Source organism: Nelumbo lutea, chromosome 6, assembly GCF_056320005.1.
Source record: "Nelumbo lutea isolate HS-2025 chromosome 6, American lotus-T2T, whole genome shotgun sequence".
Taxonomy (NCBI): Eukaryota; Viridiplantae; Streptophyta; class Magnoliopsida; order Proteales; family Nelumbonaceae; genus Nelumbo; species Nelumbo lutea.
This window is the reverse complement of record NC_142689.1, coordinates 7,916,462-7,932,660: the sequence shown is the minus strand read 5'-3', so window position 1 is coordinate 7,932,660 and position 16,199 is coordinate 7,916,462. Positions and strand designations below refer to the sequence as shown.

The window sequence follows — 16,199 nt, the reverse complement described above, 5'->3', positions numbered from 1 at the left end:
TTCATATGCAGACGGGCTTTGAGCTTTTTATAAGAGTCGGGCTTGTCTAATAGAAATATAATAATATATAGTATTAATAATAATTTATTATTATATAAATAATATAATGAAATTATCTTATTCATATGCAGACGGGCTTTGAGCTTTATATAAGAGTTGGGCTTCATCTGCTAGTTTCTCATTCAAGTCAGTGAGTCATCTTTTATCATAGTTATCAATTATGGTGGGAATATACAGTTAAAAACAATTGCATCAAAAAACAGTTAAAAATTTATAAAATATAAAGTAAACTAAAATAAAAAATTGAGATGAAAAAAATTGCATTTTAGAAATTGAAGGTACTTTCATCATTTCAATACATATACTTTGTTCATATCATAATTATCTAATTTATCTTAAATTTCAATGTTCAAGTAAATAGCTATTTTCATCATAATGCCCCTTGTAATTTGGTAGTTAGAAGGGGGTATGAGTTATTTAATTGAAATCCCATAAGAGGTATAAATAACTTAATTCAAAAAAGCCAAAAAATATAAGGGGAAAAAAACATCCTAACCTCCTAGGCTTCAAGACAACCTAGATTCCCTATTCTAGGGATGTCAACATGTTGGGTTTAGCCCAAATCTAATACAAAACAACCCCAATATGGTTAAGGTTCACAGTATCAACACAATATTCTTGATATGAAGGGGTATTAAATTAATATCTCAAAAGCCATGGGCATGTGACATAGGTGAAACAGTATAGAGTTCATGACTACCATTCAAAGTTAAAAGGAGCAGTATGAATAATAAAAAAAAAAGTTAAAAGGAGCAGTCATAAGCGCCACTAAATGTGTCCAAATTTGTTATATTTATAGATCTTCCAAAAATTGAAAAGAATACAAGAATTACTAAAAATTATATGTTTTAAGTGATTTTCATTGTGAGAAAGGACCATAGTATGGATCTATCAATCAATGATATATTAAACTCATTGACCTAATAATATTAGATAAATACTTTATTTATAATTTTCTAAGACAGATTTGTCAATGATCTATCAAACTCATTGACCTATATTCGAGCAAAACCAGCGACGATGTGGCAATGCTCTCAACACTCCCTATTCTGTGCCGATTAAAGTAGTTCCCATCTTAGGTTTCGTCTTCAACTTATTCTGTATCAACGCTCTCGTTGAATGCAATGTAATACCATCTTTAATTATTGTATCGACTACAATAAACCCCATTTCATGAATTTACACCTTGACAACTAAACATGATCGATATAAATTTTCAAAATCTATGGGTTTCAATTTTCATCGACAACTAAACAGGTTCACATGTCATACCATCTTTACTATTTTTATTGCCACTCTTACTACAAATCAGTTTATCTGATGAGACGATAAGACCCCATAGTAATGGATCTTCATTCTCCAACTATAGAGTTATTCATAATCATCATCTTGTGTGGCACTTGCACATTCATGCTCGTTAGAAGGAGAATAGAGAAAATCGTAACCTTCTTTCGTCCATTACCTTATTAATTAGAGAATGAATAGAAGAAAACCCAAATAACCAAATCATATTAACTATAGTGATTTGTCAATGAAATTTGAAACGTCTTCAACGTTTCTGCCAGACCACGAAGGGAACAGATGCCAGGAATGGAATTTACCTGGGTCTCAGAGCTTCACCCTTCAATTCAAGCAGAGGCCTTTTTTATTTGGGTCATAGACTCACGCTTTGATAAATGATTAACCAAAGTCATTAACTTTTAACTCTTGTCATTAACTTAATTATATTTCATCGCCGGTATACCCGAGCCCCGAGGGAATTAAAGGTTAAAGGTTAAAATGTTGCAGGGAGTAAATTGACCAAACTGTCCTCAACTCCCTCTAAACCCTTCACTGACAGTCGGTCTGTCACTGGCGCTGAACAATCAGAGTGCTTTTAGCAGTAGTACCGTCTTTTGGATTTTGTGCGGCAAGCATCAGTCGTCGATTTTCTTCATGTTCTCTCATCTCTCTTGCAGACACACGCACACATTTCCATCGAGGCATCGAGCCATCCCTCGCCGCTCGCCAAACGAAACGGAGACTGACTTTTGTCGAGAATCGAGATTCATTTGAGGGCTTCTGGGCTTGCTACTGGAACAAGAACAACACAGATACATATGACATATTGGCATGGCCCCCCATCATGCATAAAATAATGGGATTACGGAAAAAAAGTGTCTACTATATGAGCTTTCTTATCTAATCTCTCTGTCCAGCTTATTAAGAAAAAAAAAAAAAAACTTTTTGGAATGATTTTTTGCCCATTTTTTTATTAAGAAAAAAAAAAAAAAACTTAAAGAATCATTAACCAGGAGTGTGAGCGAGCGAGCGAGAACCAATCACTTAGACAGGAGGGACCTGGGGAGAGGTGGTTCTGTTCTCCGCTCTCCATCTCTGGATGTCTGCATCACCTTCCTTCCCCGCCGTCTCCTCTCTTCCCTTATTTCTCTTCCGATAACCAAAAACCGAAAACCCCATCCTACCTAGAAAAATAATACATTACTGTCAGCACCATTTCATGGTTTACATGTATTAACACAACCCCATTTTCCCAAAATCTCCACTTCATTTAACAAGAAAGCGTTGGTTTTGTATTACACATTCTCCTCATATCATCATCCAATATGCTGCTTAATACCTGCATTCTCCTAATTTGCTTATTAAGCGCCTTTCCACCCCTTATCGGAGCTACCCTCAACCTCACCCTTCCCCATCAACATCCCGATCCCGAAGCGGTTGTTCAAGATGTACAAAGGTAAGCCCAAAACAAATCTGCATCTGGGTTCTTCTTCTTCTTCTTCTTAATAGGGTTTCTTTTCTGTCCTGCTTCTTCTCTATCATTTCAATCTGGGTTACTCTGTTTTCCCTACTTTTGCAGGAGAGTCAATGTGTCCGTGTCGAGGCGGCAAATGCTGGGGGTTTGGGAGAAAGGCCAGTCGTCTTGTCTCACTGGAAACCCTATCGACGACTGCTGGAGGTGCGACCCGAACTGGCAGGCGAACCGCCAACGGTTAGCCGATTGCGGGATCGGGTTCGGCCGAGACGCACTGGGCGGGAAGGGTGGTCAGATCTATGTGGTCACGGATTCGTCCGACCGTGACCCAGTCAACCCTACGCCGGGAACGCTACGATACGCCGTGATCCAAAACGAACCCCTCTGGATTGTGTTCTCAGGCAACATGATGATAAGGCTGAAGCAGGAGCTCATCGTGAACAGCTTCAAGACCATCGACGGCCGCGGCGCCAACGTCCACATCGTGGGCGGCGGATGCATCACCATCCAGTACGTTAGCAACATCATCATCCACAACATCCACATTCACCACTGCGTCCCCTCCGGTGAGGCTAACGTGCGCTCTAGCCCGACACATTACGGCTGGCGCACGAAATCGGACGGCGACGGTATCTCCATCTTCGGGTCGAGGAAGATATGGATCGATCATTGCTCGCTGTCCTACTGCACGGATGGTCTGATTGATGCCATAATGGGGTCCACCGGGATTACCATATCCAACAACTATTTTTCCCATCACAATGATGTAATGCTGCTGGGACACAACGACGAGTATCCGCTGGATATCGGGATGCAAGTGACTATTGCGTTCAATCACTTCGGTGAGGGGCTCGTACAGAGGATGCCCAGGTGTAGGCGTGGCTACATCCACATCGTTAACAACGATTTCACTCAGTGGCAGATGTACGCAATCGGCGGTAGTGCCAATCCCACAATCAACAGTCAGGGCAACCGCTACATTGCGCCGTCGAACCCGGATGCCAAGGAGGTACAGTAGTAACAGTACTTAGGGTGAGACTGAAATATTAGGGATTTATCGATACCATGCGCTCCTGTTGCCGTGTTTTTGCTAACGTGCACTTTGTGGTGTGGGTCGGATCGGAGCAGGTGACAAAGCGGGTGGATACGGGAGAGGGCGAGTGGACGAGTTGGAACTGGAGGACGGAGGGCGACATAATGGTAAATGGAGCGTTCTTCGTGCCATCCGGGGAGGGTCTAGGGGTGAAGTACGCCAAGGCGTCGAGTGTGGAGCCCAAATCGGCTGGGCTCATTGACCAGTTAACCATGAATGCCGGTGCCTTTGGAGGAAGCAGGTATGCCTTTTTCTCTCTTCTTGGGTTATTCACTTTCCGGTATCTCATATCCAATTCTCTATCCACAATTAAATTAACTACCGATTTAACTGTCATAGACGAAGGGCATTTTCGTCAATCAAACTTTATCATATTGTTCACGACGCCACCTCCATGACATACCCCCATTTGGGGTGTTAGAGTCTGCAGCCTTTTCGATGTCCTGGATGGAAGAATTCAAACCAAATTCCAACAGAATCAAAACTACTCTACCAACTAGCCCGGTTTGGAGTTGAACGTTGGGTCATATTTACCATGGAAGCCCGAGCCATTGATAAAAGGAATATATATATATTCTTTTTTTTAACATGTCTCGATCGCTAAACGCAACCAGGCGTGATTTCAGAAATCAGAATCCTGCTGAGCTTATAATGCTGTCCAGCTGCAGATTTCAGTTTTGACTTATTCAGCTTTGTGCTTTCAGCCTTTCACAGGGGCAGGGTGGTGGAGAGGTGAGGTTTGGGTGTATTTTCTATTTTGTTGGAATTTTAGGGGGACTTATTGGTCATTTAAAAGAGTTTCTTGTTGTTATTGTATGGGACGTGACTCGCAGTCGAAGTAATATTCCTTGCGGTTTGCGCGTCAGCACATGGAGCAAGTGGGGACTGCCCTTTAAATGTGACTAAGACGTGGACTAGAGTGAGAGAGAGAGAGAGAGAGAGCGAGAGAGACGGCTCCAGTGTACTACAGTACTCTCAATTTCACTAGTAAAAGAGTTAAAAGCTGCACGGTCGGGTTGTGTGCTTACAATTAGAAGTTGCGCAAATATGAAATGAAAGAAAATGTGGATAATTAGCGGGGGGTATTAACATGAAGTTTTTTGTGGAGTGGGGTGGGGTTCATAATTCATTCATATTAAAAAGGATTGCTGACGTGGGGGTGATCGTTTTGGATTTGACAGGGACGACACCGGCGGTATAACGTACCCGGGTTTCAACGGTGGTGGGTCCGGCAGCGGCCTGGCTGTGGGATCGGGTTCTGCCGGTGGTGGTGATGCAGACATATTCGGGATGATCTTCGGGGGTGGGCGGAGCGGGAGCGGCGCGCCACCGCCACCATCCATCTTGTTATTGTGTTATCTTTCTTCTTTGCTATTATTTCTGTATCTGATTTCCGCCACCACCTCATTATAAGGACAAAGTTATAGAGTAGTAGTAAATTATTAGTGGAAGGCCTTCAAAAAAAATTACATAATTAATTACATATCCCCTCTCCTGTCTTGACTCTTGAGTGTTGAAGCTTTGATCAGTTAGTTTAGTTATCCATTTCATTCTCATCCGCAGTGGTGGATATAGGTGGTGTCCCAGGTGATGCGGGGTCCACATGGATCTGACGAACTTATGATCGTGCGGCCAAGCTGGCGCTGATTGTTTTTTCTTTGGATACCCTCCCCACTCTGCCAGCCAGCCAGCCAGTTTCATTCATGCGCTTTTCGCTTTCGAGACTTACTAGTATGTGGGGCGACGTCGGAAGTCGGAATCCCCTGTGTGACGATGGACAGCGTGTATTGTCCGTCCTCCTTAGTATTAAAGCTCTTCGATCGGTACTTTTGAGTTTGTGTTTTGACCGATATGTTGGGAATGGGGGACCCACTATTTATCAATGTTGGGTGTAACTTAACTTGTACTACTGTTTTATGGTAGAGTCCGTTCTGGAACGTGGGCTGTTTTTTACCATTTTTTAGCCCCGACTTTTGTTCCAATTCGAATGATATAATGGTAAATCTGTGTCCTGTGATTGGCTTTCAGGCAGAGCAATGCCAATCATGGATCATGTTGTTTAATAATTCATTACATTTATATTTTGTGTGAAGGAAAGAATTAAGAAATTTTCATCTTATCGTTGGTAATGCCAATCGTGAACCATGTAGTCTGGGTTTGAGGCCCAAGCCCAGAAGCCGCTCCAACTCCACTGATATTGCAACAGCTGGGGAGTGTGGGTGCTACAAAGATGTAAGATTGATATTTTTATTTATGCCAACTATGGTTTGTCTGTGCCAGCAGTTTTGCTCCGCCATTATTGACTTTTTGGTAGGAATTTTGATCTGTGCATCATGTGCCCATGCTCCCCCCCACATTGTCTTCTCTTAATTCTGTATCTGGGGTCTCTTATCTTTAGGTACACCTTTTATACTAGATCTGCTTTCTCACCACATAATCACTTCTTTATTCTCATTTCCAATATTTATTGCATGTTAAATCGAAATTTCAGTCAATCATATTCAAATATCTCATATGGTTTATTTACTCTTTTTTTTTTTTTATTATTTTATCAGTTTAGATGTATTTTCCTGTTTCACAAGATAAATAAATATATTCCTGTTTTTGAGTTACGCTGCAGCAATTTCTAAAGAATGTACGATACCTGTTTTTTTCACCCAAAACAATAACATTGTAATTGTAGCTACAATCTTTTTCAAACTCTATTTATATACTGCATTGATTAAAATATATAGTCTTATTTAGAGACGACGACCACAAACTCATTAAGTATAAATGTATAACAAGTAGGTTGATATTGTGACATCTCAGTCGATTCATTTTTATATAAACATACAAGACATCATCACTAACACTTTTAGATAAATATTTGCAAGATAAGGCTCTTCATGATGCATTTAACATGGCTACTTGTTTGGCTTTCTTGTAATTTGGATCCAACAAGGTAAATGGCATCTTTCATTTCTGTTGCTTTTGAGTTTGGAGACAGCTATTGCCCCAAGCCATGGTTTTCAAAACCGGATCAGACAGTTCGACTGGAAAAACTGGCTACTGGTCATATGATCGGTTCCCTTTCACCCCAAAATGGGTTGTCTGTTCAAACCAGACGGTTGGACTGTTTAACCCGGGAACCGCTCCAGTCCCAAGGTTAAATCAAGCCTTTTTTCTTTTTCTTTTTTTTTCTTTTTTTTTTTTTCAGTTTTCCCTTGAATAAGGTGGAGGACAAAATTTCCATGTAACCATCCTTGTCTATTTAGCTATGTTAACAAAATGGTTAATGATGAACACAAATCACTACTTGGTACTTGGCAGTGTAAAAGAAGGACAAGACTTTTCTACAAGTAATTAATTATACACGACTGAAATATTTTCCCCAGAGCATTTCCTTTAACATTGAAGCATTTCTGAATTCTGGTGCTCATTAATTTTAATGTGTAGTTTACTTGTTCTCTTGATTGCATTCTTTGGTTATTGCTTCTTGATGTTTTTTTTTTTTTTTTTTTTAAACATTTGTGAAATTTGATGTTCTAGTAGAGAACTTGCTTAATTTTTTATACAGTAGTTGAAATTTCAAAATACCAATATCTCTTTAGATTTAATAAATAAAAGTTTGGAAAGACTCTAACAATAAAACTCTCTACATTAAACCTGATGGAGTGAAGTGGGGAGGAGTCCTAGACACCTTATCTCTGTAAAGAAGCTATTACAATAAATAGAAACTAGCAACCATGTACAAACATGTACCTTAAAGGGTAAAGCCATGATGGGTTGCTGGTTGATTCTTAAACCCAGGAAAAGAAAAAGAAAAAGAAAAAAAGAATGCTCAACCCCAATAAATAGATCCATCCTGGACACACAAATATACCCTATTCATTAATTATGTATATTTTTTATTTAATTAAAATTATGATCGACATTTAGTCTAAAAAATGTTGCTAAGAAAGAGAGATCTGAACGTCAGAGAAAACGATCGCGATCGGGGTCATATGTATAGATATGTCACGAGTGTTTTATAACGTAAGCTTATAAAAATTTGTGTTGCGTATTTGGGCATTGGAATCTATCATTACAGCTTATACTTCAAACCGTTTCCAATTTCTTCATATAACTCTTCAATGGAAAACTGCAAATTCATTGAACTGCGGTTTCTATAGATTGATTGATGCTCCTTTTTTATCCAAATATCTTTACTTCAAAATTTTTTTCCTCATTTCTGTCTTGTCATCTTGTTTTTTTCCTTTTTTTTTAATTTTTATTTTTCACATGATGCGTGGGAAGGCAGAGGTTAGCAAAAACTTGACTTCTGCCTTCTGTATATATTTTTTTCTTTTTTATTATATATATATATTTATATATTTTTTTTGGGTGGGGGAGCATTTGTTCTAATGTAAATGGGGCAGAAGAAAAAAAGATCAAGAGGCAACATTCAAGCAATTAGACTCCGTTTGTTTTTATTGCATTGGCAGAGATGTACAAGATTGCAAATGAGAAGGCTGCAAATTCTATTTCAGTTTTGCTTCAATTATACTTCTCATTTACACTGCAAACATGCAAAACAAGGTAAACCATAACTTGTGCACCACTGCAAATGAAATTGGACTGCAAACAAATAAAGCAGTTTCAGAATTGAAGCCTCTCCAGTGGTAATCTCGACTTTCTAGCCCAGTGGTTGCAAGTTGTAACGAGGCAAAATGAATTGGAAATAACTTCCACAAAATTTGAACTTAAAAACCTGATGTAGCGCGATCCGAGCACTCCTAGTTGACGCTGACTGGCTCCTTATTGGCAACAGGCGAGACCTGAGAAGAGAAAATGAAGGATTCCCAGGGGTTTTCCCGATGGGAATACTCCGATGCTTAAGTTAGTACTGTGTAGGGGAAATGAAAGAAAAACGAGGGTTAAGAGTGTAGGTCGTGCAGTGTTCCTGTACTCGAGATTTTTTAGTCTATTCTTTCAAGAGAAGTTTCTCCTTTGCTCTGAGGGCTTTTATGGGGGCGCTCCTTGGGGGATTCGGCGTAATCGCCACCGAATCTCCTGCCACAGCCGTTATCTACCAGGGCTGCGCGGGTGGCCGTTGGGGCGTACTCCTTATCTGGGCGAGTGACACGTCTCCAAGGTGAGAGGCACACCTCCACCTACTGAGAGACGTGGGTGCAGACTGCCGAAAGAACAAGGACTACGCTGTCAGTGGGTGATATGGCGCAGTCTGACTGGTACGGCCTGTCAGATAGAAGCTTCCTGCGGAATGCTCGTGCGATCCATTCACGAGCTACTTTGTAGCGAGTTAGGAATGTTTCAGGAGTGCCATTAGTAAACTATTCTTCGGGACTTCTTGTCCGCTTGGGAGCTCGGGCGAGTTGGTTTTCTTAGTTTGCGAGCTGAAGTTGCCTCGGAATATTCCTTTGGGGGTAGCTCGGAGAACCGGGAGCTCTCGTCGTGGCAAGCTGCTTTAGGGGCCTGTTACTTGGCTATACCGGACCACGATGCTAAGCTGTCGCTTACGTCGGGTCAGTGTCCATGTGTCACTGTTTCATAGATCGGGTCAAATCACCCTTTATCAAAACCTTTAAACTGTGTTTCGTTTGAAAGAAAAAAGTTAGGAAAATCTATACAAAGTTTGTACGGGTTTTTCTACCTTTCAAACAAAACCCAGCATTAATGAAAATATAATATTTAAACCAATTTATTTGTTTTTGTTTTTTTTTTTTTTTGGATATTTTCATTAATGCTGTGTTTGATTTGAAAGAAACGGTAGGGAAAGGTAGAGAAACCTGTACAAACTTGTTTGTTTGGTTGCTTTTTATTGATATCTATGGTATTTGACAGAAAGAAAAAGCTTTTCTTGTTATACGTTTTTAGAAGTGGGAATGGAGAAACAAATCTCATTTACAGTCAATATTCTTTTATGACAGTTTCAAGCAAATTACCAGTATGGGATAGTGAAGAACATAAAAAAGTGAGGGAAATCTTACAAATAATACTAGGAAGCAATGCTTACTATGAATCCTTAATCCAGATACAAGGGACTACCATTGGTATTTCGTACTGAAGTCTGAAGGCTAAATTGACTATATATGTTGTTTCAGCTAATGAGGAAGCTGATTGCCTTGCAAAAGGAATTCATATAAGAGGTTGAAATTGTTACTTTTACCTCCAAACTAAAAGCTAAAAGATATTTTTTCCTATTATTACTATTTTTGAATAAAATCTCTTGCATGTTGTCATTAAAGGACGGGGTGTGTATATTCCTTGTTTTTCTTCAAGGATGTGGCCAAATCACTCCCCTAGGAAAAAAAGAACATGAAATCTTCATTAAAGGCATGCAAAATTTACAAAACCAATTTATTCAGCTTATCAAATATACCAGTCTCAGTATAGACATTAAAATTTGAGTCACATGATCAAGAATAGTAAACCAAGTATATCTTCTTAACTATATACTTGGTAGAAATGGAGATGTTAAGAACCACATGATGGAGCTACATGAAAAATTTGCAGGTCATTCTACAAAATCATTTAACATGCAAACCGAGCCTGTAGCCCTTGCCTATTTGATCAGAGACCAAGGCCTTAACGATCTGTAAACGAGGCATTCATAAGGTTGAAAGCTGAATCCATACTGTAGAAAGAAGAGTCATATCAACCCTTGAACTTGATCAAACTTCTTATATAAACCCATGAAGATGATATGAAACTAGTGTCTCAATAGTGTTTTTTTTTTTTTTTTTATCTTTTTAACAGAAGAGGTCATTGTATTCAGATGCAGCTTCCCCTAAAACTAGAATCAGATTCAAACATACATTGAAAAACTAAAATTATGAATTACAGATGAAGAAAAATAGATGTTTTCTTAACCATTCTATCCCTGCTACGTTGCTTGTTTGTTCAGTGAATTTCCACAACGTTTTAGAGGAAAAAGTAGTAAAACAAATACTTTTAATGGGTATATAATAAATAACAAGGGAAGAATCCTATAAATTAGAAAGAACCCCACCTTCCAAGTACTTCCATATCAGTAAGAGCTAAAAAGCAAATATAACCATGTAAATCATCCTTGAAGCAAGTTCCGATGTACAATGATGATGTGCTGATTGAAATGAAGATCTCAATAAAGTACAGAATAAATGCACCGTCAGTACAAGGATTGTAAGGTGATTGTCTCATATACAGTGCACACAGATTTTAATAATTAAACAGATCTATCCAATCATCCAACTAACAACCCAAGCTACTCTGTTTGAATATGTTTCAAGAAAATTATCATCAAATTTACAGAGGAAAGTCAATAATGAGATTTCTATTTTTGAGTTTTAAACTGTTTTTGAAATTGTTTGTCAAAAAATATGGTTTGCAAAGTTTTTGTTTAACTGACATTAAACTTCAATTTCAAGGATTGAAATAAGTCAGTCTTATACTAGGCATGAGTTACTAGGGGATGTTATTAAACAGAGTGAGCTTGTCTTACACTGTCGATCCCAAGCCCGGATAAAGGAGTAGTGTAATAATAAGTGTAAATCAGGGTACACTTAATATTTTTTTTTCATAAATATCAGGGTACACTTAATATTGGAGACTAAGAGATAACTCAATGTGACCATTTCCAGTACCTTGGTTCAATAGTTCATAACACGGGAGAGATTGAAGAGGACATCACCCGAAGAATTAGAGCAAGTTGGGCAAAATGGAGGGGTACATCTGGATTTTTGTGTGATAGGTGATTACCACTTTGATTAAAAGGAAAATTCCATAAGACAGTAAGGCCAGCTATGTTGTATGGAGCAGAATGTTGGGCAGTCAAGAAACATGTCCAAAAAGTGTGTGGCGAAAATGTGAAAGCTAAGATGGATGAGTGGAAAGCTAGAAAGAATAGGGTCAGGAATGAAGTCATCTGTAGGAATCTGGGAGTAGCTCCAATAGGTGATAAAATGAGAGAGAGTAGACTGAGATGGTTTGGTCACGTGCATAGAAGACCACTAATATCTCCAGTTAGAAGAAGTGATTTGTGACAGGTGGAAGGGGCTAGAACAGCTAGGGGTAGATAAAAAAACAAAAAAAAAAAAAAAACGTGTAGGAGTAGTAAGAAATTATTGAAGCTCTAATAATTTAACAGTTTATAATTGGCAAAACGGGATTTATGTAGTCAACCCCATATAATTGGGATAAGGCATGGATGATGATGATGGTACACTCCTGACATTATCTTGTATTCCTATAGAAAAGCATATGATGATATGAGAGACAGAAGTTCTTGAAGTTGTTTTGCTCGTCTTCCTCATCCAGAAGGCAGTTTCTTAAAGATTGCATCTAATGTGCACATATGAAGCGTAATGCTTATTGTATTTGCTTTATCCATGCCGATTCATGTACTGTCATTACAGAACACACCTCAAAACAGAAACAATAAACTCGGGATATTACCTTTCCAATAGTCCTAAGTTCCCGTTCAACAGGTTCCATAAATTTCATGTTGACATTAATAGGCCAGACCTGTGAAGGAAAAAAGGAAAATGTGAGATTCTTCATAGAGAGAAGATTGGGCTTAATAATAATAATAATTCTAGAAATAACTATGATAAACATGATGCACTCTAGAAAAGGATGGCCAAATAAGACAAGGTCTTCACTTGTATAGTTATGTATATCCTACAGTCGCATTCCTGTATTTCTGAATTCTAATAAATAATGCAGCATAACCTCAAATCATTGGAGTGTCAGGTTTATCTTTCTTCTTGTCAAACTATCATAAAATAGTTTTCTCTTACTTTTCAATCCAATGCTGAAGTGTAGTTATCAAGGTGAGACTATGTGATAATGTGTCTTTTCAGGATAGCCTTGTGCCTCACCTTATTGTTTTTTATATGAGAAATCTACAAATTTTGGGTGTAGCACAGCTGAACCATATTATATTGTAAGTATGGGTAGTGTAAAAGGTATAATAAAAGCTCAGTTTTCAGTTTAGAGAGCCATAACGTGGGCTCACAGTGTAAACATATCAGTGAGAAAGTAAATATGTTCATTGAGTAGAGCTTCAACTGGTAGCTGTCATCATGTATTCTATGTAAGGGCCTCTTCTTCTATTTCTCTCTCAATATCCATGAGCAAAACAAGGCATCATCTCCACCTATGGTAAATTCTTCATTTGTTCTTTTCTTTAAAAAAGTCTCTGTATTCACTCTTATTTGTCTTTCTAACTGTGATTGGAACAAGGGCTTGTTGGGCCATTCATTTTCCTTTTCTTTGCAATTAACACAAGCACGCCCATCCTCTCTCTCCTTTATATCTCTGTCACACTCAACGTAACAAAGACTCCTTCCATTCATGTGTTTGTGTTTCCTATCCTTGGTTTAACAGATAAGACATACATTCTCTCTATATCTTGCTATTGCATTAACAGAAATATGAACCCATTCCCTTTCTAATATGCCATATAATGTAGTTTCAATTCTATTTTTAATGTTTTCTAATTGCTACAATACCAACTAGGCAAACAAGTTAGTTCAAGAAAAATAAGGAAAAAGCTAAACTTAACCATAACTTTTATATAGAAAATTAGAAATCATTGCCTAGGTAACACGGTGAACTCCTTTCACTCGGTCTCTACTTAGCATCATTATCTTTATTCATCCTTAATTGATTACATTTATTGTTTTAACGACCACAAAAGTCCAAAAGATTGCTTGCATAATGGAAATTCTTCTTCAATACAAACCGTTTAATCCAGAGCCAAAAGGAATTTGTTTATCAATTTGAGCTTAAGTTGGATACTAATAACTTAAGCTCTACAAAAGAAAAATAACAACTGCAATAATAGGTGAACCAAACAAGTATTCGTAGGTTGTGTAAGAGAGATAATCAGAGAACCTTCAGACTCAGTAAGCGAATGGGCGTAATCTGACCGGGGACAATGCATTCAGGTCCAGCCGCTTCCATTTTGGCTTCCAATGCGAATCCTCCTCCTATTGGATCAGGGTGCTGCACTCAAAATTTTTAATCCCCACGAAGAGAAAAACAGAGAACATGATTAAAACCCAAAAACAAAGTTGGGAAAACGTTAGATAAGAGAAACGCAAACCAGGGCACATGCATAGTGGAAACAGAGGAAGGTGGAATGTAAGACAGAAACCTTCATGACAGCAAGGGCGTAATTGGAGGTGGAGTTTTGGGGTAGACGTAGAATGGGAGAGTGGTGTATCTTGGGGACTGGCTTCCCAGTTGGGGACGCCCTCCACGGAACGTCCTTCTGCAGTGCCGCTGCTGCCATTTTCCCGCCGACGCTGCTGCTGGCCATTCTTCTTTTTGCTCCTTCTTCCTTGCCTTTTGATTCCTCTCTTTCTCCAATTCCCTAACAACCAACGAGAAATATAAGTAAAGCAATGATCAAATTATTTGCCTTATCTTTTCAAATGCAACAATTACTTCAATACACAAAACAGAATAGTATTCACGACGATTCTTTCACTATGATAATAGGCATAGCTAAAAGGGTGAGAATTGAGAAAGCGAGAAATGTATGGTAAGAACCAAGAAAGCTTGTTAGTGCCCGTAGACTGCAAATAAGCAGCTAAAATAGAAACAGCATATTCAATTATCCATTTTCCACGGAGAAAGAGACAAGGCACAGAATCTCGCGGGTTCCATGAGTAATCACGAAATCCATTACCTGAGCCGGATTGGCTCCCCACACGCGCTCAGCATGCATTGACATCGTATGGAGTCCGGCTTCAGTCGGAGAAAAACCCGTTCCAACGGCCTTCACATCCGTTCATGGGAGATGTCCCCAATGCAAGATTGCAAGAGGCGTTTATTTTTACTTTTTATTTTTTATTTCAAACATTTATTTAAACGTTTCTGTTTTTGTTGTTTGGTTGGGATTCACTTTAAATGTTTTTTATTTTTTACTTCAGGTTAATACCCATTAAGGTGTGTCATATCAACATTTGGTCTCAAGAAATATTGGGGCATTGGGGGAAACAAGAATTTGACATTTCTCCAAATGTCTCATGCACAAAAATTTAAGTGTTAAAGTTTTTTACTGTTTATTTGATAAAGGATGAAATCAAACAATTGTTTCATTTTGCTTCATCTACAATAAACATCAATATGGCGTTAATATGGCAGCATCTTTTCAAATAAATGCCTACGTAATGTGGGACACACTCAGTGGGGAGCCCATGTGATCACCCAATATCTTGTTCCATGGCTCCGTGCTATCGTATAATGTCAGACGTCCGAGGGCTCCCACAGGTCATAGGGCAGAAATCTGATGAGCCTAAGACAAATTCATGCACAATGAACTGGGCTACTTATGACAATTGAAAGATTCAATCCTCACAAAATTGTGCTCACACCATTTCCAATGCACTGCACCATTGAAAAAGACTGAAAACGGAGTGAGTACAATTTTGTAAGCACCAAATCTAATCCCTTAAGGCTGCGTTTGGTTGCAATGCAAACACAAACATGTACACAATACACTACATATTTATCCTCTTTTCAGTTCAAGAATGCAAATACAGTTCAGATTTTAAATCATTTTCGAACTTATATTGTTTGTTTGAAATTAGTGCTAAGTGTGGGTCCCATCATTAAATTCTCCAACCACCTTGTTCTTCAATGTCTTAACTTTGGTTAAAAAGTTGATTATCAAAGAAATACAAAGTTGTATAAAAAAAATAGATACATTAATGCTCTCTTTTCAGAATACAAAAATGTCATAAAATACATTTTTGATCTAATAACCATTGCTTTTTTATATGTCAAACAAACGTTTATGAACGCGATACATAAATACCCCAGTTCCGCGTTTGTATTTCAAACAAATAAAATCTAACATATCAGTATTCATTTGGATCCTATATGCTAAATAGTGAATACTGATATGTTCACAGGTGATAGATAACCAATTCCTGGTGTGTGCATGATTTTATCTCCAACCAATATGCCCCCCGCAAGACGTGCTCCACAGGGAGCACAACACATCCTTTGTGCACTGTGAAGTACTTGTCACAGGGAGATATTTTAGGATAAAAAGAATTTATTAGATTCAGAATCCATAAGTTATTCACTATTATATATAACCAATAAATAAGAATATACATTAAAATTTCGAATTATTTGATTAAAAGATGTAGAAAATAAATAAATTATCAATTATCTTTCACACAACGGTACTGATAATTTAAATAAATCCCAATGCTCTATTTGTCTCTAATGCAAATTTCATTTATATCAGTGTAAGTGCATGAAATACAAACTGAATAATGTAAATTCTGATTCACTTTATTTATCTTT

At 38.2% G+C, this 16,199-nt stretch overlaps 2 protein-coding genes across 9 annotated transcripts; one reads left to right on the top strand and one right to left on the bottom strand.

The window, feature by feature from the left end:
- Positions 1-1,913: 1,913 nt before the first annotated feature.
- LOC148847145 (putative pectate lyase 5) lies at positions 1,914-5,391 on the top strand. 3 transcript variants are annotated; one of them, XR_016100978.1, is made up of 5 exons: positions 2,365-2,797; positions 2,921-3,824; positions 3,944-4,149; positions 4,248-4,640; positions 5,090-5,391. XR_016100978.1 is itself a non-coding variant. In XM_088950860.1 (4 exons), the coding sequence occupies exons 1-4, from the start codon at positions 2,667-2,669 to the stop codon at positions 5,319-5,321; spliced, it is 1,473 nt and encodes a 490-aa protein (XP_088806986.1). In that variant the 5' UTR covers positions 1,914-2,666; the 3' UTR covers positions 5,322-5,391. The 3 variants fall into 3 exon arrangements, 1 of the variants encoding a protein (XP_088806986.1); XR_016100979.1 differs by having other exon boundaries at positions 4,742-5,391; XM_088950860.1 differs by lacking the exon at positions 4,248-4,640 and having other exon boundaries at positions 1,914-2,797.
- A 4,369-nt stretch (positions 5,392-9,760) lies between these two features.
- On the bottom strand, positions 9,761-14,705 carry LOC148847144 (uncharacterized). 6 transcript variants are annotated; one of them, XR_016100980.1, is made up of 6 exons: positions 14,569-14,701; positions 14,032-14,250; positions 13,770-13,880; positions 12,327-12,395; positions 10,903-10,995; positions 10,229-10,527 (listed from the first exon to the last, which is right to left on the bottom strand). XR_016100980.1 is itself a non-coding variant. In XM_088950862.1 (6 exons), the coding sequence occupies exons 1-6, from the start codon at positions 14,611-14,613 to the stop codon at positions 10,479-10,481; spliced, it is 603 nt and encodes a 200-aa protein (XP_088806988.1). In that variant the 5' UTR covers positions 14,614-14,701; the 3' UTR covers positions 10,229-10,478. The 6 variants fall into 6 exon arrangements, 5 of the variants coding, with proteins under 5 accessions (XP_088806992.1, XP_088806988.1, XP_088806991.1 ...); XM_088950862.1 differs by having other exon boundaries at positions 10,903-11,012; XM_088950865.1 differs by lacking the exon at positions 14,569-14,701 and adding an exon at positions 14,430-14,546 and having other exon boundaries at positions 10,903-11,012.
- Positions 14,706-16,199: the final 1,494 nt, after the last annotated feature.